This window comes from Scylla paramamosain, chromosome 3 (genome assembly GCF_035594125.1).
Source record: "Scylla paramamosain isolate STU-SP2022 chromosome 3, ASM3559412v1, whole genome shotgun sequence".
In the NCBI taxonomy this organism is placed as follows: Eukaryota; Metazoa; Arthropoda; class Malacostraca; order Decapoda; family Portunidae; genus Scylla; species Scylla paramamosain.
Window position 1 is genome coordinate 27,207,273 of NC_087153.1, and position 27,174 is coordinate 27,234,446.

The 27,174-nt window shown below is 42.8% G+C and overlaps 1 protein-coding gene across 1 annotated transcript; it reads right to left on the reverse strand.

The window, feature by feature from the left end:
* Positions 1 to 7,775: 7,775 nt before the first annotated feature.
* LOC135116410 (uncharacterized) lies at positions 7,776 to 25,963 on the reverse strand. The gene is made up of 3 exons (XM_064033860.1): positions 25,766 to 25,963; positions 8,786 to 8,908; positions 7,776 to 8,307 (listed from the first exon to the last, which is right to left on the reverse strand). Exons 1-3 carry the CDS (start codon positions 25,857 to 25,859, stop codon positions 8,204 to 8,206), a joined length of 321 nt encoding a protein of 106 aa, XP_063889930.1. The 5' UTR covers positions 25,860 to 25,963; the 3' UTR covers positions 7,776 to 8,203.
* Positions 25,964 to 27,174: the final 1,211 nt, after the last annotated feature.

Here is a 27,174-nt window from a genome sequence, read left to right on the forward strand (position 1 = left end):
TGAGCATTAGGGATGGGTAAGGCTGGTTCTTCACTAACTCCTATTATCACTTCACCTCTTACTAGTGGGCTATCAAGATGTACTTTAGCTAATGCAATGGGGAAGGGGTCATGGAAGTCTTTTAAATATACCTTTTCACCTGTGTAACACTGTTCAATACCAGGGACTGCTGACTTCAGCACTAGGGACTGAGCTGAACAGGTGTCTCTGACAATCTTAACTGGGTGATCCTTGTTATCAATGCTGATGGTACCTACAGACCTGAAAGGCTCAAATAAGTCTTTAGGTACAGGGAAGGAGGGAAGAGCTTGTATGGAAGCAACTGGCTTGGCAGGATATGTTTGAGCTACCTTGCACTTGGGATTAGGACAGTTCTTTATGAGGTGCCCCGGCTGTTTACAAAAAGCACAAAATAGAGGTGGTCGAGTACTACTGCCGGTCATTTTACCAACCCCTGAGTTACCCGAGTTTATCTTACCACTAGGAGTCTCGGTCAGCTTGTCTGAGCTTGCCTTGCGATTCACCAGGGAGAAAAGGTCCGCTAACTGAGCGGCTTTGAGAAGATCTGTTTCTTCTTTGTTGGTGATGTGTAACATTACTGAGTAAGGGAGCTTACGCATGAACTCTTCTAAGGCTAAGAGATTTACTAATTCGTCGTACGTGGTTATCGCGGCTGACTTAAGCCAACGCTTGAGAGCCTTCAGTTTCTCTGAGGCAAACTCTAGATAGGTTTGTTGCGGAGTTTTGAACATTTTTCGAAAAGACTGACGGTATCCTTCTGTGGTAATGGAGTACGCCGCTAGGATGCCCTGTTTGACACAGTCGTAATCCGTGTTGTTTTCGAGGCCGTTCAAAATAGTTAAAGCCTTTTGGCTGAGTTTGGGTTTAAGAAGCCAAGGCCAGTCTTCTCGGGGCAGTTCAAAATGTACTGCTGTGTCCTCGAACTGTCCAAAGAAAGTTTCGGGGTCTTTGTCAGAGGACTGAGGGAGTAGTGAGAGATATTTAGTTAACTTTTGTTTGAGGTCAGCTGTGGTGGTTGATCGAGATTTTAATTGTGCGAGTTGGGTCTCGTGGATTCTTTCTTTTTCTCTCTCTTCTCTTTCTTTTTCTCTCTCCTCTCTTTCTTTTTCCTCCTTTTCTTTTACATATGCCAGATCTCTTTCCGCTTTTTCTTTTTGAAAAGCTAGTTCTTCTCGCCTTAGTTCTCTCTCTTCTCTCTTTCTCTTGCTGCCATTAGTTTCAGCTTTTCGAGTTCGAGCATTAAACTGGCGTCGTGCTGTGAAGCAGCACTAGTGGCTTCACCTCCAAGGTGAACTAGGATTTGAGTTCGGAGTTCTTCCTTCCGAATGTCAGACGGATATGAGAGATCAAACTGTCGGGCTATGTACTTTAAATCATTCTTTGTCACTTTGGCAGTTTGTGAACGACAGGTTCGAAACCACGAGTCGGAGGGAAATGAGTTGACCCGCGTGCATCGACAGAGACTCGTTTTTTAGTCTAGTTGAGTCAAGGTTAGCAACGCCTTAACTGTGCTTCTGAAGTACGTCAGCAATTACGTTTTATTTTGAAAAAAAAAAAAAAAGCAGTTAATGCCCTTCTCCCAGCTGCCAGTCTTTCGGGTCAGTTCCTTCTCAGCTACCTACAGTAGCTTGTAGCCTCGTGTGGGGCACAAACAACGCGAATCCAAGCGATTGGCTGGTCGCAAACATCAAACAAGTCTCAAAAGATCGCCAACCTGTTTCATCGACTAACAGGGGAGGAAGAATACACAACGCCAACTAGGCACAAAAACTGAGAAAGGACTCACCACTTCCCGTTACGGGGAAAGACAGTGAAGACACCACACTCTGAGGGTATAATACCCTGAGGGTTACCTCCCACATACTTCTACCCACTGCCCAACAGGACATTACACGATTGTGTCTAGACCCAACTCGTCTCCAATCTCCTAGAGGACAGGCTGAAACCCCTTTGAAATTTGAGAACCTAGGGAGAGGAGATGGTTGAACACGGACTGCTATACGCTAGTCCTCTGGCGAAGACAAAGATATGAAGGACACATAAAAGGGCCAGAGACATTTAACAAACACAAGGACACTCAAAACACAGGGACTCCAACGATGAAGAGAGGGGCCAATGCCCGGGCACACAAAATGGACGCTAACAAAGCAAGACTGACGAGTGGTGCCCTAAAGGCCAATACACTTTCCTTAACCGCAAAGAGAAAAGTACCAATAATGCCATCCGAAGTGGCCAATGAAATAATTATCGTGTCAGGTGTATAATTAGTATCCCCTCGAATACTACCTTAATTTACGCCCTCGAATACCTCACACCTACATCTCTCACGCGCGTTTGTCTTTAAGATTGGGTCACCACTGACCGCTGACTGGGACAAAGGCGATGCGCCTCTCAGCTCCCCGGCGGTTGACTCATGTGACAAGGGGGAGAGGGAGGAATGGGGAAGGGACGGGGAGAGGGGGGGAGATGGCTGACAGCTGAATAATAGCTTGATAATAGCTTGATAATAGCATCTCCGTTGCTGAAGTCAGCGTACATTATTTCTGCTGAAGCCATAAACCACTCCTTGATCATCTCTTCATCAGAAAACGCCTTCTTATGCCTAGCCAGTGTCCATGCAGTTTCAAATGTTGCTTCGGTTAGTCTCTCAGTAACGGAATTTGTTCTGTGTAGTAGTCGTTGTTGTCCCGCAATCAATGTAGTAAGCTGCTCAATTTTTTTTTTTTTTCAGGTTACTTCCAGGTGGGTAAAGTTCATTAAAGTTTGCATGAGTGGTTCTGAAATGGCGGTAAAATAGGTTGATGTAGTACATGTGAGACAAAAGGTGTTGATGTAGGGCATTGAACAAGTGAGGAAGGAAGACTTCAACTGGAAGACATGGAAGCTCTTTTGCCAAGGCCATCTCCTTAGATTTTGTCTTCAATAGGCATGAAACATCAAAAGATAGATAGATAGAGAGAGAGAGAGAGAGAGAGAGAGAGAGAGAGAGAGAGAGAGAGAGAGAGAGAGTTCAGGTCAGGTCGCGAGAGAGGAAGGACGTACATATACCCACGCTCCGTGATTTTCAACTCATCTGTGCGGTGCAAAAACACATTCGGTCTTGTTGCATACACCAGTGAACAGGTATACCGACGCGAAACGTGGTGCATTCTCATAGTGAGCGCAAGTGCTTTAACAGTGACGCATTATATCAAAACATGAGTGTGCTGTGACCTGACTGACACACCAGGCCAGGCCGCCACCCTGCTTCTAAACCCCCTCCCTCGCCCTCCGTCCCCCCTCCATCACCCCCTCTCTTTGTCCTGCCACTGCCTCCCCACATGGCCACTAACGCCACCCAGGAAGCCTCCTCTCCTCACCAGAAGATTGCGTGGGCAGGCAAGTCTGGCTTTAGGGGCAACATACTGCTGTATGTGTAGCCTCTCCACCAGACTCAAGCCAGTAACAGCGTGCAGTCAGGAAGACTACCCGAACCAGGCCAGTAAAGGGTGTCACAGTGAGGGCCCATTTTGTTGTTCCAACACAGCGGAGCTGAGGCAAGCGCGGGGCATCTCACACCCCATCACCCACGTGGTACCCGAGGCGCCGACCACTGAGGACGAGACACCGACCACCCAGGTCGACACGCCTGCCACCCCACCTGACCCTCCTTCCCAGCAACCATCACCTGACAACGAAGACGCTGCCATCATGGAAGAGCTACTAACAAACCCTCCCGAAGCCCTGGTAGAGATCATCTTGAGACAGAGGAACGAAATTTTCTCTCAAGAGCACTGTTGAAGCCTACTAACAACACAGCTCGAGGGTGCAGCAGCAGAGAGCAGCGCTAGAAGCAGCACTCAGCGCTATTGATGGCCTCTCTCAGGTACAACAACTAGCTCCCTCCCCAGTCCCTTCTACCCAAGCTTGTAGTGCCCTGCCGAGCAAGATAGACAGTGACTGGCGGGAAGTGTGAGTCTCACACCCACGTTGGGCCGGCTGGTGGGAGTCAGGTAAAGCAAGACCGCTACGGAAGGTGACTCACGATATCTCACCTCCACTCAACACACCTGACCTCACCCACACCCAGCAACCACCACCACCAACCCAGCGCTTCCAGCCCTCTTCCCCCTCCGCCACCACCACCACCGCTACCGTTGGCCGCGCCAACACTCCTCCCCGTCGCCAGGCCGTCACCAACGCCTCCACCACCACCGAGTCAGCTGAGTGTAGCTGGGCCGCTATATTCCACCACCAGACAGAACACCAACAGACGACAGGGTAGTGCAAACCAAAGGTCGCCGCCTTTCTGTGGTCGCTGCCGGCAGCGAGGCCACACGGCAGGACGCTGCTCTGTAGTGGTCTGTGACTACTGCAGCCGCAGAGGACACCACGTAGACCAGTGCCGAACACGCCAGGCTGAGGAGTCAAGGAGGCTTGAGTGCACGTACTGTCTCAGACGCGGCCACGAGGAAAGCCGCTGCTACACTCGGGCCAGCGAGGCACGTCAGGAGCGACTCATTAGAGCCATTCTGACAGAGCGTCACCAGCCCGCCACTCACCCCCAGCCTGCACCTTACCGGTCCGACCTGACCGCCGTGGGCGCCGCCACACACCCTGCCTGGACACAGCCTCCTCCCCCCCCCGCAACCCGCCCCGCTACTGGTACGCTAAGAAGAATGACCGCCGCCGCCGCCACCACCGCCGCCACCACCACCGCCGCCTCCACCCTCACAGTCCTGTCTGCCAACGTTCGTGGCTTCAGGACCAACGTTGGAGAGCTGACACACACCGCCCTCGTGAAACACGCCGACGTAGTGGTGGCAGTGGAGACCTTCCTGGATGACAGCTGTGTTACCACCTGCAACAGGATTACCGGCCACTCCCACTGGATGAGGCGTGACCGCCAGGGCGGGAAGGGAGGTGGTTTAGCCGTGTGTCATCGCGAGGGTCTCCACATGGAAGCCTTGACAGTCAACACACCGGACGTGATGGAGATGATGTTTGTCCGTATCATACTTGCTGACAGGGGCGCCCTGCTGCTGTGTGTCATGTACCGACCTCAGTGGCAGGGAAGCGAGCCGCTCAACTACATCACCAACAACCTGGACGACATCTTGGCGGCTCACAACTGTCAGAACGTTGTGATTGTGGGCGACCTCAACCCCAACATTGTCTTGAGGGCATTTACTGAGCTGACAGTGGTGCAGGGACTTCACAACCATGTTGACTTCCCCACACATCAGCGTGGAGGATCTCTGGACCCTGTGCTAGCAGACCTGGCAGGTGACTGTGTACAGTGCCGCCCACTAGACTTCGTGGGTACCTCTGATCACCTTGCCGTCCTCTCCACCAATAACCTCGCCCCAGCCCGTGAGGAGGAGCACCACAGGACCATCTGGCTGTGGGACCGCGCCGAGTGGGAAGCTGTGAGATGTGCCCTTGGGGAGATTTCCTGGGACACGGTGCTCACCGGCGAGCCGCACAACGACGTCAACACCCTCACCACCATCCTGCAGGACTTACAGCAGCAACACGTGCCGCACAGGACCTACACAACGAGTCCAAAGGACCGGCCTTGGTTCGGATATCGTTGTCGTGCTGCTGCTGAACGCTAGTACAGCGCGTGGCAGCGCTACAAGAGGCGGCCCACCCAGCGGAACAAGGCCTTGCACCGAGCTGCGTGCAAAGCAATGACGCTAGCAGCGAAATGGGCCAAGGCAAGATGGGAGGACAACAGCAAGAGGATGTTGTCTTCCAACCAGCTGGACCCAAAGCGATGGTGGAGCTTGGTGAAGGAGAAACAGGGCGTCACTTCCCACGAACGTGTCCTGGCTCTCACTAAGCCGTGTGGGAACCTGGCCGTCACCAGCCAGGAGAAGGCAGACCTGCTTGCTCAGGTGTTCAGCGAGAAGATGAGGACGCCAGAACCTGACAGACAGCCACCACCTCTCCCACGCCTTGCTGCCTCAAGCATAGAGAGCGTGGTCATCACGGAAGCCGCTGTTAGGGGCACCTGAAGGAGTTCAACGTCAGGAAGGCCTCAGGTCCTGACGGAGTAAGCCCTCACCTCCTCAAACACTGTGCGGATGAGCTCACCACGCCTCTCGTGTTGATCTTCCGCCAGTGTCTGGTGTCCAGGGTGTGGCCGTCTCAGTGGAAAGAGGCAAGGGTCACACCCGTCCATAAGAAGAAGAAGTCGGAGCCGAACAACTACCGTCCCATCTCTCTCCTGCCGGTGATCAGCAAGATCTTCGAGAGGGTCAATGGAGAGCAGGTGACGAGGTTCCTGGACGAGCACCACCTTCACTCACCCAGGCAGTTCGGCTTCGGGAAAGGACGCTCCACCTCAGATCTGCTCCTTCTTCTCTCCAAATCCTGGCACGACGCCCTGGATGTCGGCCGGCCATCATTAGTGATTGCCCTGGACATTGCCGGGGCCTTCGACACTGTGTGGCATCGGGGACTTCTGGCAAAGTTGGAGCAGCTGGGCATCACCGGGGACCTGCTGCACCTGCTCTCCAGCTACCTGACGGACAGGAGTCTCCGTGTTGTGGTTAACGGTCACACCTCCGCCAGCTTTCCTGTAGAGGCCTCTGTTCCATAGGGGTCAGTTCTGGGACCCATACTGTGGAACATTTACTTCAATGACCTCCTGCAGAGTGTTCCTTCAGCCAGTGCGTACGCAGACGACTGCACCCTCTCTTTGACCTACGAGAGAGGGGAGGCACAGGCCGGAGTGCAGTCTGCCAACGCACTGCTCTCAGACATCATGGCCTGGGGCGACCGGTGGCAAGTCAATTTTGCCCCTGAAAAGACTCAGGCCATGGTGGTATCCCGCTCCCACGAGGACGCGCGTGAGGTGCGTGGAAGGCTGAAGATGGGAGACAACAACATCCCTCTACAGGACAGCGTAAACATCCTTGGGGTGGAGGTGGACTCGCGGCTGCTCTTCGACCGTCACCTCGAGGACGTGGCCCGAAAAGCGTCTCAGGTGACACTGTTGAGGCGTCTGAGGCACCTCCTTGACTCCGATGGCCTCCTGACCCTGTACAAGGCTCAGGTCAGGCCCATCATGGAGTACGCTCCACTCACGTGGATGTCTAGTGCCCGATGTCATCTCAACTTGCTGGACAAAGTGCAAAGGAGGGCAGAGCGCCTCATCAGTGGCGCCAGACAGACGCAGCCTCGCAGCAACTGTGGCGGCAGCGACAACAGCAGCAGCAGCAGCAGATACAGGAGGATGGGCCAGTGCTGAGGGACACTCTGGATCATCGCCGGAAAGTTGCAGCGCTGACAGTGCTTCATAAGGCGCAGATCCAGAATGTTCCTCGCCTAGCAGACCTGAGGGCTACCTGGAGGACATCTGAGCGCAATACGAGAACGGTATTGAGCAACGATCTCCTCTTGGAGGTGCTAGGGTCTCGCTTCAGCACCCACCAACGGGCTTTCTCTTCCGCCACTGTAGTGTGGTGGAACACCCTCACGGCTGTGGTGGACGTACGACATCTGTCCACACAGCAGATGAAAGTGTCCACACACAAGTGGTTACGCCTTCAGACTCTCAATCCTCCATAAGAAAGACATAAAAATATGGTCGTGTCTGACCTCCAGTGAACTTAACATACTCGTATAGATACATATGACCTCTATTGTAAATACTGTATATATATAACCATATAATTTTCTAGTTTTTTAATCTATTTATTTGCTTATTATTTATACATTGATTTAATCACTGGTTACATACATATGCCTATACATCTTAGCAAAATATTAATATTTATTATACCATATACAGTAATGCTATAAAATAGTTATAAACGACAAAGATAACTTTAGCAAAGGCCACAATGAACATGTGTGTTTAATAGTTTAAAGAGAGAGAGAGAGAGAGAGAGAGAGAGAGAGAGAGAGAGAGAGAGAGAGAGAGAGAGAGAGAGAGAGAGAGAGAGAGAGAAAGCCTATGAAAATATTTTCGTTGACAGCCCTGCAGCAAGCCAGTCCAGCTTGGATGCCTCCTCTATATTCTTAAGCTTCGGCGTTACAATCATCAAGTAATGGCTCATTCAAGGGAATTCTTCTTTGGATGCACATGTTGTGCAACTGCATACATGGAACTACTTTATGAGCATTTTTAACTGCAGGGTGCCGCCTGACTCGTACAAACATCTGGATTCCAGTGTCCCATATGTCTGCTGTATCACCACGTGTCTTCTTTGTGTGGCTGTTGAAGGTGTGCTTGTCTGCAGTTCTTGTCTGGCTCAGGAGTTATTAGAAGTGGGCTCCAGAGCATAAAAGAATCACCTGAAATAATAGAAGCACGTGTAAAGTATTAATCCAGGCAAAAATAATTTTAAAAATCTTGTTCAAAAATAATTAACCATCGCATTATTCTAATACCCATTTCTTGTTCATGAAATTAACTTTCATTTTACTTCCAATCTATATAATTTTTATACAGATTAGTTTTCCCCGTCATAAGAAAAATTTTCATGTTATACAGAAACAATTTAGTTTTTTTCAAGTATAATTGCTTAATAACTTTTCGACTTACTGGAGACAAACTTGGAAATATAGTGCAAGAAAAAGAAAAAAAAAACATAGGTGACACTGGTATGCTGACAATTACTTGAAAAAAAAAATTACACCAATTTTGTAATGCATTACCACTTAAAGTAAACTGGTAATATAATTTGATAACTGAAAACATAGTAGTTAGTTTTGAAGGTTCATACACATCAAATTAAAATGAATACAGAGAAACAAATGAAAGGTTACTCACCAAGGAGTCGAAAGGTGCAGGATTTCATGGTGAGGTAGACATCCAGTGGATCATGCCAGTTTCTGAAGACCCTTTCCTTGCACACCCTGTCGTGTTCTATGCCCCACAGGAATTCCATGACGGCTGAAAAAGTTACTTTTATCAGCAAGATTGTTCTTTTTTTTTCTTAACTTCTAGCTGATAGTAATGTTTATAATAAGCACAATGATTATATATATGATGATTAAAGGCACCTTAAAAAAGCAATGTTAGTTACAAAAGCTTAAGTAACTTGTAAAGAAACTAACTTTTGTCAGGAGTAATGCAACTTAAGTAATATTGGTCATTATATTAAAGAAATTTCAACTTTAATTAATCCATAACCAACAGTATATCCAACTTATAATTATTTATTTTCCATCTCTGGCTTCATACAAGTTAACTTGTAATTATAACTTTTTCAATCATTGGCTTCATACAAGCCTCACCAGTTTGCCCCTTGCTGCTCCTACCACACACCACTACAAAATTCTGCTGTCGCAATCGCATACCACCTCCACCACCACCACCACCAGAAAATAATGTCTGGCACCTGCTGCCCCAACCACACACCATCACCACACCTGTTTTAGTACCTAGCTTACTCCCCCATTATACACCTTCAGCATCATCACACTTACTTCAATAAAGGTTCATAAGTAAATAACGAACATCACAACACATACACTATCACACTTGCTTTTTCTCACAACACTACCATCACTTTACCTCCACTTCCCTGGCACCTACTATACCTGCCTGCTTTGACTTGACAAGTCAAGTTTAATTCAAAATGTTTTTCTTTTAATTAATCAAGCGATTAAAAAAAAAAAAAATATATATATATATATATATATATATATATATATATATATATATATATATATATATATATATATATATATATATATATATATATATATATATACTCGTATATATATATATATATATATATATATATATATATATATATATATATATATATATATATATATATATATATATATATATATATATATATATATATATATATATATATATATATATATATATATATATATATATATATATATATATATATATATATATATATATATATATATATATATATATATATATATATATATATATATATATATATATATATATATATATATCCCCTGTTGTTGCTTGTTCTCCGCGTTACCACACACCCCTACACACACCTGCTGGTTAGTTAAGTGTTACTCTCATCTTATAAGTTCAGGACCAATGTAATAAGGGTGATTAATAACAATAAAAGCCACAAGACAAAGGATAACACGGATGGCACTGATGACCTGTGACTGCTTCCCCTCTGTTGTCTTCATTACACTGTACGTACACACATCGTTTTTGTTTGTCATATGTACTCAATACTGATCTCACCCAACGGTCTTTTCTACCGAAGTAATGTTAAAACGCATATAAGCAGGGTGAAAAATTACAACACAACACCGCACCCAGCCACTCACACAGTGCGCCACTGATCAAGTCCTTTGCACGGACTCCTGGCTTTGATTATTGTTGCATATATATCGACTCTTGTAACAACTGGGATTATCACAAATTAGTATTCACCTTCAGAATTCATATATGTAAGCAGCTAGAGGATGAAATATTCTCCAACTGATAGTGCTCCCTCGTTCTCGTAAGTGAAGTGGTGGTGTTACCAGCACCAGAGTGCAGTTGCAACTTACCAGTCGAGTTACCAGGTCGTAAGTGTATGCTGAATAGCAACTTACCATGTTTGCGGAGTTACCAGGAGTTTGGTCTGGTAAATGCTTTGATTTACCCAGGCGCTTGTGTTGCTGTATAATTTAAATAAACTTAAAGTGATTATTCCCCACTCATTTTCCCCAATTTCAAGTCCTTTTTTGAGACTGCAGAGGTGTGTAGATGAAGAGTTGATCTACTACACCCAGTTCCCCAAATAAAGCCCCTGTGATTTTTGAAAGCATAATGATTCGTCTGGGAAAGAGAGCGAGGCGTGGGGGGAGCAGTGAAGCGAAGCGAGAGGGTCAGCTTCTCATCCCAATTCTCCAAGCCCCTTTTCTTCCACTCGCCTGTCACATGTTATAGCCTACTACGGGAGGCCAGAACCTGGGAAAACCCAGATATCAGACGAAGCAGTGTTTGCGACTCATATTCCGACTGCTCCTGTGAAGGAGGGTGACTCTGTACACATAATTGCATTTTTTGTGTCGTTGTAACCAGTATTTTGACGGGACCAGGCTCCGTCCTCTTCCCTTTCCCCTCCCCCCCTTTTTTTTTTGGCTAAGTGCAGTGTCTGGTTGTGTCTGTATCGTGAATGTGTATCAGTCATATGTTTATCAAATGCTACTAATGTCCAGGTTCGCTGCTGTGCTTGTCCGGAGTTAAAGGATTATTCCATATTTGAGGAAGGCTACTTTCTTACCGGATTTCCACCAATTTTATAGGAGGTGGGAGTCTATCTTTTGGAAGATTCTACACACAAAACCAAAGTTAGTCAAATCCTTCGTCAAAACAACTGTGACTAATGTATTAGTCATTTCATACGATCGCTGCTTCCTTGTAATTATTGGTTAAACACGTTTACACACTTGCTTTGCGATGAAAATCCCTCCGTTTGAAATGTTTGTAATATTTCATGAATTAATCTGATGTTATATATGACAATATAGTACATCAAGCGTAGTTTGGGACAATTTCCGCAATTTGAATCTACCGCCTTTGACGTGGCATCCCGCCAGTAGAGGGGAGTAGTAGCGTCACCACTCGCCAGTCCAGCAGCCATCTTCAAAGCTCAAGACAAGGACCCACGTGGGCTGTGTCTCGTTCATTTCTGGTAAGTTAATCATTGATGTTGTTTCTGTATTGATTAATGTTGGATAGTTATAGCTGAAGTTTGTGTGTAGAATCAGTACATGCAGTTCTGGGGCTGTATGATGCCGGTATGTTCTTCCTTGGGTAGGGGCATATTATGCAATGTTACAGGAGGCTGCGACGGTCATCTGTAATCACTTTGGTTCTTGAAGCTTGTGAAGGGCCAGAATGCATATTCCTGAAGTCTGGAAGGAGTCGTCCGCCAGCCTGTATGGACACTAGGCTGTAGCTCCAAAACTAACTGTAGGATTCTCTCTAAAATAGTCTCATTGAGATTCTCGCACAAAATTACCTATACATAACTTAATCTAACCTAACCTAACCGCTACAAGAGTAAATGGGCCGAAACATTACCAGACTTCGGGAATATGCTCCGGAGGGATACGGGTTAAGGTCGCTTCACACACATCAGTGCCGTATTCGTTCCGTGCTGTTCAGTGCTTCAGTGTCAGTAAAAAAAAAAAAAAATCGTCATTTTGGAATTCGGCGGAAGCATTTACACACGTCCGGCGAAGTACCGTGTTTTGACTGAAGTGATTGTTACGGCTCCGTTCCGTGAAATGGAATATCGTCGTCTCTGGTATTTTAAAAATTCTCACGGATGTCGGACGAGTGTTTGAAATAAAATAGAAGAAATTGAAATGGTGATAAATACTTTTTTAATTGATGTAATTAATCACATTGTACATCGTACCTTACCACAACACACCACATCACACCATACCACATCATAACACACTACCACAACACACCACATCACACCACACCACATCATAACACACCACACCATACCACACCACACCACACATCACTGAGCAATGTCATCAAACAGTTTTTGGACATTCTTAAGTACTGGAAAATTTTTGTTTCATCATTAATTAATTCCTCATACAGAGTAGCAAAGTCTCCTTCAGTTTCTCTTTTTCTTCCACGTTTCATGTACCCACTTTTCTTTTCTTCATTTTTTGTTAAGCAAGCATCTTGCTCTTCATCAAGAATTATGACAATCATAGCCAACTCCACGTCTGAAAGGATATGTGTGCATAGACGTCACGAAAGCGACATGGATATCACTGACACTAAACCTAATACTAAAACTAATACGGCACTGATAGGTGTGAAACCACCTTTGAGAGTACTATTCAGGTAGTGTACCCACTTATCTGACAATTTCACTGGGACAAAAGCACAATTAGGTGATTGTTAACAACAACAACAACAACAACAACAACAATAATAATAATAATAATAATAATATAATAAAAGGAGTTAAGCCATCTATATAGTTAGCTAGATTGATATTATCATTATTATTGTTATCATCATTATTACATATCAAGGTATCATGACATTATTATTAATAATAATATGATTATTATTATTATTATTATTATTATTATTATTATTATTATTGTTATTGTTATTGTTATTATTATCATATTTCAGCTATCCAACATCAGAACAGTATATGAATATGGCAAATGCTGTTTTGACATCATTTCCTGCCATCCTGAGAAACAGTGATCTCGAGGAGCATGAATTGCAGCTGCAATGGAAATTGCGCATCGAGCGCAAGTTTTTCAGAATTCAAGGAAGAGGCAGGATTCCTCAGTGACTGAGGTGACGTCAAGGAAAAAGAAGATCCCTTGCATAGCGCCAAAAGAGACTATGTGTCCACTGATGTATGGAGTAAAGGCTTACCTTCCACCAAGGCCCCATTCAGAAGATGATGAGTCATTAGAGAGACATAGACAGTGGCTTGCTCTACATTGGATGAAGAAAGATCCTGAGTTAGATAAGGTGTGTGATATTTGTACGCTTGATTTATCTTTTTTATATTTCAGAGACTTCTTTACTGGTGTTGTTTAAAAATACCTGCTCTTATGTAAGCAATTTCAATGATACTGGTGGATGGCCACTGAAAAATGATGCTCGTATATATATATGAGGGAGAGAGGGAGGCTGGCGGGACAGCCAACTTATGAAAATTAATTTTACTTTAATGATTTTCCTCAGGCTGAACACATCATGCAGTTGACACTCTCTGAGAGACGCAAAAAAATAATCAATGGGAACATTCTTGTAGCAAAAATCCTGAACTTGTACCCGTGGATTCAGACTTTTGATAGCGTAAGTGTGTATATATGTACACTGTATGGATTTTGCTACATATTGTTACTAATTGTCAACTTTATTTCTAGGGCTATAATGTATATAGCTATTTATATTTTATAGTAGGTAATTGATATTTAACTACCGGTACTTCCATTCTCCCTCTCAGGCTCAAAGGCCTCAGTGACGGGAGATGAGCACTCATAACTAAGTACAGTTATTGCAGATGCTCATCTCTGTAACCTTCACTTATAAATATTTGATGCTTATATCTTTACAGATAATCAAGGAGTTCCTGAGATTAGAACCACAAGTGGATGAACCAGACCCAAGTGTAGCAGTTTTGAAAGGGCTGGAGAAATATAGGCTCCCAATAATTGCCATTCTCAAAAAAAGAAAAGCAGTTCCTCTGTATATGGAAACCACGATGAAAGTCAATGTGAGTAATGTCTAATTCAACTTATTCATTTCAGTAGCTGGTAGCAATTTAATATATGTATCTTTTCATCATTAGCAATGCATCTTTCACTTTTATAAGCATAGTATTCATGAAACTATGCTGCATGCAAAAACTAAACATTGTATTGAGCATGACCTATCTACCTGTAATGCTTGCACCAATTTCTATAAAGGTACTCATTTAATTGTTAAATTACTGCTCTTCTATCATTTTTTTGGCTGAATGCTATGGCTAAATAATTGTTTGCAGCATAAGTGATGTTTAAGATTTTAATAGGTGTAAAGCATCTCTCTCTCTCTCTCTCTCTCTCTCTCTCTCTCTCTCTCTCTCTCTCTCTCTCTCTCTCTCTCTCTCTCTCTCTCTCATAAGGAAAGACATTATTTCTAGTGTAAATAAACCCAACAGGCTGTCCAATTTGAAATTTAAAATGTAAATAATATCAATCTTTTTAGAATTGTTAGCTGCATCCTCTTCCCTTACAGTCCAATAAGACAGGTCACTAATTCGCGTGGAGATAGAATTCTTGGAGTCACCTTTGCCGGCGCTGGCGCAAGTGCAAACAGTCTGATGATAAAGGTTTCTTCCATGGTTGTGGTGAAGTTCAGGACTTCTCACACTGTTTTGGTGGATATAATGAGAAGAATCGGGGGTTCGGAACATCAGTGCATTATGTCGGGGCATGTAGGTTCGGCTGGGGTTTTCTTTCTTTCTTTCTTTTTTTTTTTTCGATCAGTACTCATCATATTCTTACGAGGACTTGGTAGACAAGCATTACTGCATTATGATATTACCGAAATAGTGTCTCAAGTAAAAAACATAACCGCATACTCGTACAAAAAGATTTGCTGCTGTGACACAAAGGACAAAAATCATACTGGTCGTTCTGAGCATTCAATCAAAATGCTTGTCATTCATATAATTAGTAGAACCATCGAGGAGCTTTATTTTTGTTAATTCTTATGTGATAAAGCAATAATTACAGGAGGTTTTTAAAAGATTGGTACTCAAATTAGTGGACTGTCCTATTGGATGTGACCAAATCTTCACTTTTTCCTTACACAGTTAATTTTCTTTTGTTTATTTGATTTACTTATTATCATATTTATTTATGTATTTATTTATTTGCACCAGATACTTGCTTAGTTATATTGGGGTTACTTCACCTGCTTGGAGAAAGGAAAGACTCCATTTTTACTAAGGTTAAATTTCAGTACCTTTGATTTTACAGTGGTGTGTATATATTGAAATTTCTGAATATATTATCACTTTAAGATATACATCTACATATAAATTTTATTTTAATGTCAAAATGTTATTAATGTTTACACTCTTATTTCTTCCTTAAGGTACCAGAAGAAGAACTAAGAACAGAGCAGTCTAGTGTGTCCATTCAACATGTTGGGGACATACATATGTCACACAGATTTTGTATATTATTTGATGGTGCACCTGTAGCTGAACCAACATGTATTTCTATGGCTGTAGTCTCATTGGTAGCAGGACTATGTGTTTAACATTGAACACCCAAAAAATTGTGAACATTTCCTCCGTTTCACAACATCCCATCTCTTAGGTATCAAGTATGACAAAGGTAACACTTCAAAAACATCTCTACTTGTAAAACTCAATGAAGTAAAGATAGAATTGAGCTACAAAAATTCATAAATCTGTTTCCAAATATATTAAACTCCACACATAATGCCTCTCTCTCTCTCTCTCTCTCTCTCTCTCTCTCTCTCTCTCTCTATTATACTATAGATGATAAAAATTATAGTATTTCATTTTTTTTTAATGCAATGAAATGGAGGGAACATTTAATTGTATATGAATATATTGAATTTATTACCTATTTCTTTCCCTAACCTTGAGACAGCAGTAGCTAGCTGCTAGTATTAAAGGTACTAATGATTCATCATCTGCCTAAGAAAGACTAACTAATTAGTCATTTAATTGACTAACCTATGACCCACTTTACTAATGCGGTTAGTAGAAGCAGTGAACAGTACGAAGGCATTAGTCAGATATATTTGAGTAAGACCATACTCAGGTTGAGTGCTCAGTTAGTCACAAATTGACAAACATGATGTTAGTCACTGTGACTAATGCTGCCACTCGTTCTAGACCCCATGGCTTTTACTAAGAAAAGTTAGTCAGCACGACTAACTTTGGTTTTGTGTGGAAATATACTGTCACCTGGGTAGAGAGAGTAATATTTTTGATGGACAGTGTGTGGTTTCGTTACTGTGGGCGGTTTGGCCAGCGGGATATTACCATTCCCCAGTGTGTGTATACATCGTCTATACTGTCTGTGCCCTAGAACGTGGCTTATTGATTCTTTCCTGCTTAGAGGATTAAGCTGGTGTTTGTTATATTCCCTTACCTGTAGGTGGGTGAAACAGGTTAGCGAACTCCTATATTTAATCGATACAGGAGACCAGTAGGACCTAGTAGAAGCGCATGTGGGTCCCGCACTAAACTACACTGGAGTTAGTTTAGGGAAGCTGACCCAAGTTAGTGGCAATATATATATATATATATATATATATATATATATATATATATATATATATATATATAGAGAGAGAGAGAGAGAGAGAGAGAGAGAGAGAGAGAGAGAGAGAGAGAGAGAGAGAGAGAGAGAGAGAGAGAGATATCACAGACTGGAGAAAAAGAGAAAGTAAAATTTCTACACGGACAGAAATCAATAACCATCATCCTGAGCAGCAGCCTTTGCTTTCAGGAAATTTTAAATTTTCACGAATGATCTCTGTTGGCTATCTGCATACTCGAGAACTCTGTAGTAATTTAGATAGGCAGATAAAAATTTACAGTTATATAGTAACAGTACCTATTTTAAAGCCAATACATGACCAAGACAAATATATATCTATTACAGAAATGGGGAAAAAAATAATGATAATATTAATGTTCAAATATCAACGTATAGATATTAAGACAAACTCTAAAAATATAGACTTAGGGGAATCAGTAAAAAAAAGTAAATACACAGAATATTACTCCAATAGTGAACCTTGAAATACATGAGTTATTCAACTAATTACAAACTAGCAAACAAAGAAAGGTACACGCAAATGAACACAAACTGATGGAAAAGAATGAGAGGTATGAAACAGTATTCCATCAGGAAAATTAATGAGAGAGAGAGAGAGAGAGAGAGAGAGAGAGAGAGAGAGAGAGAGAGAGAGAGAGAGAGAGAGAGAGAATTTCTGCACGAATCTTTGGTTAAGAGTAACTAGTACCAGCACCTCCTCTTCCTTACCTTTCATTCTCTCCCAGATCTCCACTACACAGTATACATTTGCATACAAAACGGTCCCAATTTATTTCCCTAAAAGTGGATGGACGAATTTTTATTATTTTTTGGGTGCAGAGCAAGGAGAAAAAGGAGGAAGGAGGGAAGAGGTGAAGAGAGAGAGAGAGAGAGAGAGAGAGAGAGAGAGAGAGAGAGAGAGAGAGAGAGAGAGAGAGAGAGAGAGAGAGTAAAGAAGGAAGGAAGGAAGGAAGGAAGAGAGTGGTAAGCGGGATTTTGAAACCTTGTTACGTTAATTTTATTTCAGGTAAGATTTCATATATATGTGATAACTACCTTGCTTATTTGTCTTTATATTATTTTTTTCTTTTTTCTTGCGCACTTCATAACTAGCCGACAGAGAAAGAATTTTCATAACTATCTGCCGTACTGGACGGTGAATGGCAAAGGAAGAAGGGAGAGATGGAGTAGGAGGGCATATTACAAAGAGAAACGCAGAAATATAGAAGCAAGAAAAGGAAGGAAAAATTGATACATTCATTCGTTGTATATTAATTGTTTGAGAAATGCTATTTCTTTTGAATAGTCAATACATGTGTGTGTGTGTGTGTGTGTGTGTGTGTGTGTGTGTGTGTGTGTGTGTGAACGCGCGCGCTTAAAAGAAGGGAAAGGAAAAAAATCAAACAAATGGACAGATCTATGAGAGGTAGAATTGTAGGACGAAATCGAACAAGTGGACAGACTTAAAAAATATGAGAGGTAGGATTATAGGACAAAAGACCACTAGGTCTTTTCGTGACACGAAGGGGATGAAAGATGCTGACTGTGGCGTATTCTTTTTTTTTTTTTTTATGTAGGATGGGCACCGACCAAGGGCAACACAATTCTAACAACAAAAAAAAAAAAAAGGCCCACTGAGGTACCGGTCCCCGAACAGAGTCAAAAGCGGTCATAAAAGTGAAAGGATGTGTTTTGAAACCTCCCTCTTCAAAGAGTTAAAGTCATATGCAGGAGGAAATACAGAAGCAGGAAGGGAGTTTCAGATTTTACCAGAGAAAGAGATGAATGATATAGAATACTGGTTCACCCTTGCATTAGAGAGGTGGACAAACTAAGGGTGAGAGAAAGAAAAAGTCTTGTGAAGGGAGGCCGAGGGAAGAGGGAAGGCATGCTGTTAGCAAGATCAGAAAAGCAGTTAACGGTAGAAAATAGTAAGGGATTCAATATTGCGGCGATGAGAGAGAGAAAGAGACTGAAGACAGTTTGAGGAAAGGAATTGATAATATGAAAACTTTTGATTCCACCCTGTCTACCTCCCTAGTGGGATCCGCCTTGTCGTGGTGATGGTGGTGGTGGTGGTGGTGGTGGTAGTGTGTGTGTGTGTGTGTGTGTGTGTGTGTGTGTGTGTGTGTGTGTGTGTGTTGGGAGGCGGAATGTAGGGGAGGTGACTTGCGCGTCCCTATGAGCTGGAGAGCGAAGCTAGAGGAGGCTTCCGCTCCTGCTCCACCTTTCTTGGGAGAGGACTACCCATGCCAGCAAGGTTGTCAGTGAGGGACCAGATTAAATTGTTCCCAGAGCTAGGCTGCCAGTATTGGTCAACGGTGCCGCTCACCAAAGGGGCCTCCTTTTGAGGTCATCCTGTGTTGGATGGTTGGGTGTCTGGACTGGGATGCGTTGAGGGGAGGGGAGGCCTTAACTTCATCATGGACTGACTTCCGAAATATGAGGGGCCACTTTTAAAACAAGTGCACTCCATGAAGACGAAGTATCCCGTTCACGGTGGCCAGCGCTCGCTCCCTTCGTTGTCCCAGTAGGCGGTCTCCCTTGGTCCCTAGAGCCAATTTATTTTTATAGTATCCATATGGGTAAATAAAAAATACTCCCTGGTCTTCGAGGGGCGGCCGACCAGGCCCTCGAGACGTGATGATGTTGTGCAGGCGGGAGCTCGTACTTAACCTGCTGTTGTTTCCCAAGATGAAAAACGGCTTGGATCAATTGTTGAGTCCTATCTTGACACTTTCATTATCATTAATGTCTATGCCTCCACGTCATACCGTGCTATTCACTTAGTTTTCAAGTCCTTCGGAACAGTTCTCGGTATCCTTCTCAGATATGACAGCTATTGTCTCTCAAATCAGTATTACGTAACATTTACATAAGGCGTTTCTGCCAAAGCTGTTCTTGAGGCAATAAATTCTCTGCGTCTTGGAGAGAACAACTTAATTGCTGAGGTCATTTGATCAAGCAATGTAGCTGACAGCGAGAATGATAATTGTCCTGACGTCTTTAATGGTGCTGAAGAACGGGCTCCCAAAAATTGCCACCCACCTACATCTTATTTATTTATTTTTTATGTAGGACGGAAGGGCAACAGAAACCCAATAAAAAAAGCGGTAGTAAAAAATTGAAGGACAATTTCCTTCAAACCTCTCTCTTGAAGGACTTCAAGTCATAGGGAGGTGGAAATCCAGAGGCAAACAGGGAGATCCAGAATTTACCAGAAAAAAGGGATGAATGACTGAGAATACTGATTAACTCTTGCATTAGAGAGGTGGACAGAATAGGGGTGAGAGAAACAAAGTCTTGTGCAGCGAGGCCGCGGGAGAAGAGGCATGCAGTTAGTAAGACCAGAAGAGCAGTTAGCATAAAAATAGCGGTAGAAGATAGCAAGAAATGCAGCATTGCGGCGATGAGAAAGAGGCTGAAGACAGTCAGTTAGAGAAGAGGAGTTGATGAGACGAAAAAGTTTCAGTTCCACCCTGTCTAAAAGAGCGACATGTGAAGCATACTCCATACATGAATGGATAAGGCCCTTATACAGAGTTACCTGCTGGAGGGGGTGAGAAAAACTGGCAGAGACGTCTCAGAACACCTGACTTCATAGAAACTGTTTTAGATAATGATGAGATGTGAAGTTTCCAGTTTAGATTATGATAAAAGGACAAACCGAGGATGTTCATTGTAGAAGAGGGGGACAGTTGAGCGTCACTGAAGAAGAGGGGATAGTTGTTTGGATGGTTGTATTGAGATGATAGATGGAGAAATTGAGTTTTTGAGGCATTGAACAAAACTAAGTTTGCCCTGCTCCTCTCAGAAATTTTAGAGAGATCAGAAGACAAGCATTCTGTGGCTTTCCTGCGTGAACTGTTTGCTTCCTAAAGGGTTGGACGTCTAGGAAAAGACGTAGAAAAGTGCAAGGTGGTATCATCAGCGTAGGAGCGTATAGGACAAGAAGTTTAGTTTAGATGATCATTGATGAATAAAACAGTGGTGTTTTTCAGGGCAGAACCCTGAAAAACACCACTGTTAATAGATTTAGGAGAAGAGTGACCGTCTACCATAAGAGCAACAGAACGGTCAGAAAGGAAACTTGGGATGAAGTTACAGAGAGAAGCGTAAAAGCCGTAGGATGGTAATTTGGAAATCAAAGCTTTGTGCCAGACTCTATCAGAAGCTTTTGATATGTCTAAGGCAACAGCAAAAGTTTCACGAAAATCTTTAAAAGAGGATGATCAAGATTCAGTAAGGAAAGGCAAATCACCAATAGAGCGGCCTTGACGGAACCCATACTGGCGATCAGATAGAAGATTGTAAAATGATGAATGTTTAAGAATCTTTCTGTTGAAGATAGATTCGAAAACTTTAAATAGGCAGGAAATTAAAGCAATAGCACGATCACCCTTTTTAGGAACAGGCCGAATGTAGACAAAGTTCCAGCAAGAAGGAAAGACAGAGTTGAAAGAGTTTGACTAGACGACATGCAAGCTCGGAGGCGCAGTGTCGGAGAATAATAGGGCGGACCCCATAAGTCTTCCGAGGGTATGGAAAACATTATAGCAAAGAATTTTAATAAGTAGCATGAAGTAGTCAGAAGATGGAGGAGACAGAGGAACAAGCCCTGAATCGTCCAAGGTAAAGTTTTCAGCAAAGGTGTGAGCGAAGAGTTCAGCTTTAGAGATGGATGTGATAGCAGTGGTGCAATTTGGTTGAAATAAAGGAGTGAAAGAAGAAGCAAAGTTATTGGAGATGTTTTTGGCTAGGTGCCAGAAGTCACAAGAGGAGTTAGATCTTGAAAGACTTTGACACTTTCTATTAATGAAGGAGTTTTTGGCTTGTTGGAGAACAGACTTGGCATGGTTTTGGGCAGAAATATAAAGTGCATGAGTTTTTGGTGATGGAAGCCTCAAGATATATAATGTATAATACGAGAACAGGCTGTGGTAAACCACGGTTTGTGCCATATAATAGTGAATGTTGAGGAAACTTACAAGTACATAGAAAGGGAAATTGGAGTACTCGCTACAAATAACATCAAGAAATATTGCAAAGGTGTCTTGATCCGAGCTAAAGATTTAACATAGGCGATGATGCTTCTCCATCTATCATGTCCTTCTTAGGGAGTTTTTTTTAATCTAACAAGCCCCACCGAACATTCACTTACTTTAAAGGATGTATTTACAATCAGGACCTGTACGAACCCACAGAAGAAGGCATCCTCCAATTATGTCCTGGTAATGTTCAACGAGTGGCCAAGATTAGAGGCAATAGTAATAAGATAATGCTTACATTTTATGGTTCTTTTGTCCATGATCGTGTTAAGATTGGTCCTCTCTCACAGTAAAGGCTTTTATCGATCGTCCATTGCAATATTACCAATGTTACGAGTTCGGTCATGTGAGGAACAACTGTACAAGTCTTTCCCGGTGCGGGATCTTTTCACAAAGGCCATTCTTCTTCTGAATGCCACATTTTGAATTTGAGATCGGACGATTGCATTATCAGTTACATGGAAGACACGAGCAAAGGAATAAGTCATTTCTTTCACTATTGTTTCTCTTAACTTGGCTTCAATGAGTGCCCCGCATAATTCTAAGCGAGGAATGTTCAGCTAACATACGAAGGCTAATCATGTCTTCGCCATCAAGAATCGAGAAAAAAATGTTCCATCATTTAGATCTCACCTAATGTAAGGCTACTCAACTACTGTCAGAAAAGACAATCAGCGTTGGTTGGTTTGATCCCCCTGGGAAAATGAAGTTGTTCCACTGTGAATAAGGACGTGAAGTACACCCATTCAGCTCTCACAGATGCAGGTGACATCATCCCATCCATAGGACCTCCCCCCTACAAGAGTCCTCATCATTAGTTTCCCTTGCAATCTTACAGGTGCAATCAACCCGAGAGGGTTATACTGTCTGGCAGTTTGGCTTAATAGGAGCCTCTTTGTCATACTTTGTGACATCTTCGACCGTAGTTGATCCGGTGTTAACTTTGGAAGCACATGAAGCTTGCTAGACTTAGAGGAGAGGTTGATTTTCACGTCAAAGGAAATCAGTCTTGGGATGCCATTGAATTCCTAAAGTTTTTTTCTTGTCTGATTGAGGAAGATTCACTGTCCCTTCAGATTCATGTTCTTTGCTTAAAACCTTCCAGTATTAAAACCTTAAAACTCCCTTGATAAAGGACAAACTCAATATCCTTCATAATTTATTTAGCGGCATCAAGGGACTTGACAGCAATTAGGATATCATCCACGTAACTTTTCCTCACGATGACCTGCGAAGTTCATCGTGAGGGTTATTCGTGGACATATTTTAGCGCAGTATTTCTTAGAGCCACCATGGCTATCAAGCCTCTTGGTTTGTCGCCAAAGGGAACGTAAGTTAATACGTAATGATCTGGGACACGGAAAGTCTCAAAATTTCTCCAAAGGAATCTATGACAATAATGGTCAAACTCGGACATTCTCACAGAGTTATACATCTTCGAAATATCGCAAGTCAATCCGACCTGATCCTCCCATAATCTTAGTAATACTCCTAAAAGATTATTAAGTACATCAGGCCCTTTAGCCCAATATTCATTCAGTGTGCGATCCAAATATTTTGTAGAGGAATTGAACAGATTTCTAAGGGGAGTAAACACAACATCTGTTTTGAAAACCCATGCATGTGGTATATAAAAAATGGTTCTTTATATTGTGTTATTTCTCTACGGGACAACTTCCTGGCTACTCTTCGCTCGACCATATCGTCTGTCTGTGTCTGATATGCCTCACAGTAACTCGTGCCGAGCTTCAACAGTTTCTTCTCAGAAGCATTCAATCTCGCAATGGCAGAAGAAAAATTATTTGGCAAGTTCGAGGGGCTCTTCACCAACGAGTAGCACACCGTCCATTGTTTAGAATCATTATTATATTGGAAGCCCTTCGTTATTTGTTCCATCTCCCGTTCCTCCTTCAAACTAAAGTCCTTCTTCCTGTGCACACAGTTGCCTCATTTATATCCGGAACATTTTGGACTGCAGGATATTCCCAGACTTTCTATTGAAAAGAAGTATTCCAGATCATCTTTGGTCCTTGATTTAGTCATCGGTTCAATATACTGATAGTCTTTAACGCTAACATGGTTGACTCGCACATGTGTGAGGGTTGACATGTTTGCAACTCCTAGGGACGGGTGAGATCTCCTCAGTACATACCCAAAGGAATTCTTCATTAACTGGAGGCTTCTGGTAGTCTGATGCAAGTCCGTATAATGATACGCGCATCTCTTTCCTATAGGTTTAAATTGAGCAGAGTTCCCATTATTTCCTGGCTGAGAGTTTAACACTAATTGAGTCATGTTGTTGAGATAATCCACAATGAGGGACTGAGAGGACTTCAATTCCTTAAGTGTTTCTATGAATTCGCAAGGCTCACCTTTTGCCTCACCTACATGATCAACATTAGTTGTGTTAGATGTCACCTTCTGAAGGTTGGAACAGATGTTAGATTCCAAGTAAACGCACACATCCCTCTCCTTCAAAAGGAAGTAAATGGACACTTGTAAAAGGTTGTCCAGGTCATTTATTTGTTGAACCCACTGATGTCGTATGTTGTTCGGCAAGTCTTTCGATCATAGAAATTATGTATGTGGAACTCATCTCACCTTCCGCTCCAACTTTCTGCAATTCTAAAATGGATCTTTCTACCACATTTATCAGACGAATCGGTCTTTCAAATTTCCCTTCACCTACTGGTTTCAACTTCTTTAGATCATGCACAAAAACTTCAGTAAGTTTAGTAATGTTACCATATTTTTCATCAAGTTTAAACACCATTTTATCATAACTATCGTCTACTCCTTTAAGCCACTCAAGAGCTTCACCACTAAGACATGATTTAAAAGTATAGGGGTCATCTCCATACGCAGGATGCATTAGTCTTGAATAATTTTTGTTGAATGTTCCATACTCTCTGACGTTGCCAGAAAACTTGGTCGGTTAAAAATTTTATTTTCAAAACACTTTCCCTTTGAACCTTAGATTTTCTTTCCTTGTTTGCCAACCTAATGATTATCGCTTCCAGACTCAACTTAGTATTTTCAATATCAATAAGATAAGAGTCTTCCTTGTCTGGATCAAAGTCATCGGCAGCACTTTCCACTAACAACTGCATGTAACAATTGTGAATAGTTTCTACCTCACCAAATGCAGTGTTGAGTTGAGCTCAGAGATCGTGCAGTAGTGCGACTGGGTCTACAGCGCTGAGTCTGGTCTTCGGGATGTTGGCTTTCCTCGTGAAGGTTCGCTTTGCGGCGGCATGTTCCTTGACTAGTTTCTCCATGACACTGCACTGTTGAATTGTCTCGCCCAAGGGGATGGAAAGGCCCACCCTATACCGGATCCTTTATTGTAAATGTATTATGACCTAGGGAGGCCAACGTATCAACACATTGCACAAACATACTCGTATGCAAAATATATGATAACACATCATTCACAGGTTAGCTTAACAACTACTAATGAGAAAATTTCAGATTATAAGAAAAGAATACTCTAAAGTAAGTTATTGTCATCCATAAAGGAAATTACAGATTAGAAAAGAATACTCTAAAGTAAAGTCTATCGTTACTGAACGACTTGATCAAACCAAGACTGAGAAATAAATTGTTTATATACGTATACACACATACATATTCTCGTAAATTTCTTGGTAGTCATGTAATCCAAGATTCTCAGAGCAGCTGTAGTCAGCTGCTACAGTGTGTCAAACCTAGAAACATCAAGCGACTACATTACGGCCTTAATCATCGTACCTCCGGTGGAGAATTCCCCATATGGCAAACTACCTTTATCGAGCCTCAAGTGATCAATGACCGTCAATAAACACATTCAACAAACTCAAAATTCATGGTATATATGGAATAGGTTAGAACTCCAATTAAATGAATAATCAATTATTATAACTTACAGTGTCGGACTACACCCTCGGGCAAGTAGCAACAGACATCAGAACAGCTCCCTGGTCCTACATCCGTAAACCATCCTTGGCACACAACACCCATAAGGCATTCACAATAGTATCAGCACTCATGTAGCCAGCTATCCATGGTCAGCCACAGCACTAAATAGGAGCAGGGACGAGGTGGGGAGCCGGTGATCGGACAGACAGACAGTGACCTCCACACACTCCTGCTACCCACAAGACAGCTCACTAGTCAAGAGACGTCTGACATGCGCAACAGCGCCACGGAATTTATATCAATGTTACAACAGATATCTCAAGTCCGAAACAATACAACAAACATATAATACATAAAATACAATAACATATAATAACAGAATCCAACACACAATCATACGTAATCCCAAGTGACAGCAGACATGCGTAAGTACGACCTTGCTTAATATTCTCATTAGTGTTTCATTAGTTATAAATCACACTACATGTACAATGCTTGTTTAACATGGACAAAGTTATGTAACATAAATTATACACAGATAGTTGATCCACAACACTTTATAAAGTCATCCCAATAATAATTACTCAATAATGATACACCCGGTGTGGTCACTGCTCTGCTCTTGACTCACACCCCACTCCTGAATGAGGATCAGACTTTTATTGCTTCTTCTGCAGGGAAGCTCACCCACTACGCTCTCAACAATGTAAGAGGTACCGTCTTGAGCAGGACATCTCTCAACTGGCTAATTCTCAATTCATTAATGCCAGGTAAGAAATTGTTTTTTAGACAGAAAGATGGTGCGGTAAATACATAAGCCTCCTCCCTCCACTCTAGTTTTTCTACCTCTACCACAGGTAATAAAGCTGCAACACTGTCCCGTCTTTCTCAACCATAAATTGTTTCTTTCCGTTCCTGTGAGAATGTCGCTCCTTCAGTTACCGTCTGCAACAGCTTTTCAGTTTTGGAAAGTACCGTATCACCTCCTCTGCATCTTCATCCGAGCCTTCCACTACATCTTCAGCAAAGCCTTTTGTGTCTTCACCAGCTACATCACAGACTCCTCGTACAAAAGTACATATTGCCAAAGTCCAGGGCCTCATGGATTTCCAACCGCGAACGACTTACAAGACTTTTAAGCCGCCACAGCCACATAATAACAATTCTCCCACGCTTCCTCCTCAGTCCTGCCAGAAACGTTCCCAGGGGTCTGCTGAATCCCTAGACTTAACGGGCGTCCCCCCTAGAAAAATCCCTGCGGGAGCGTCATATGTCCCTGAGCCAGACGTAATGAATCATAGTCATTCATCCAATTTGATATGGATATAGAGGGTTTCTCTGCCTGTCATCCAAATAAGTCCTCCAAGAATGATACCGATACGCCTTTGTTGAGGAGACAAAGGAATTACGAAAACCT

Coding starts and splice junctions, on each gene's coding strand:
- LOC135116410 (XM_064033860.1), bottom strand. CDS start 25,859: ATGGGTGTTGTGTGCCAAGGATGGTTTACGGATGTAGGACCAGGGAGC. Junction 8,909..25,765: donor CGAGGGTGTAGTCCGACACT/GTAAGTTATAAT, acceptor TAACTTTTTCAG/CCGTCATGGAATTCCTGTGG. Junction 8,308..8,785: donor CTGCACCTTTCGACTCCTTG/GTGAGTAACCTT, acceptor CTATTATTTCAG/GTGATTCTTTTATGCTCTGG.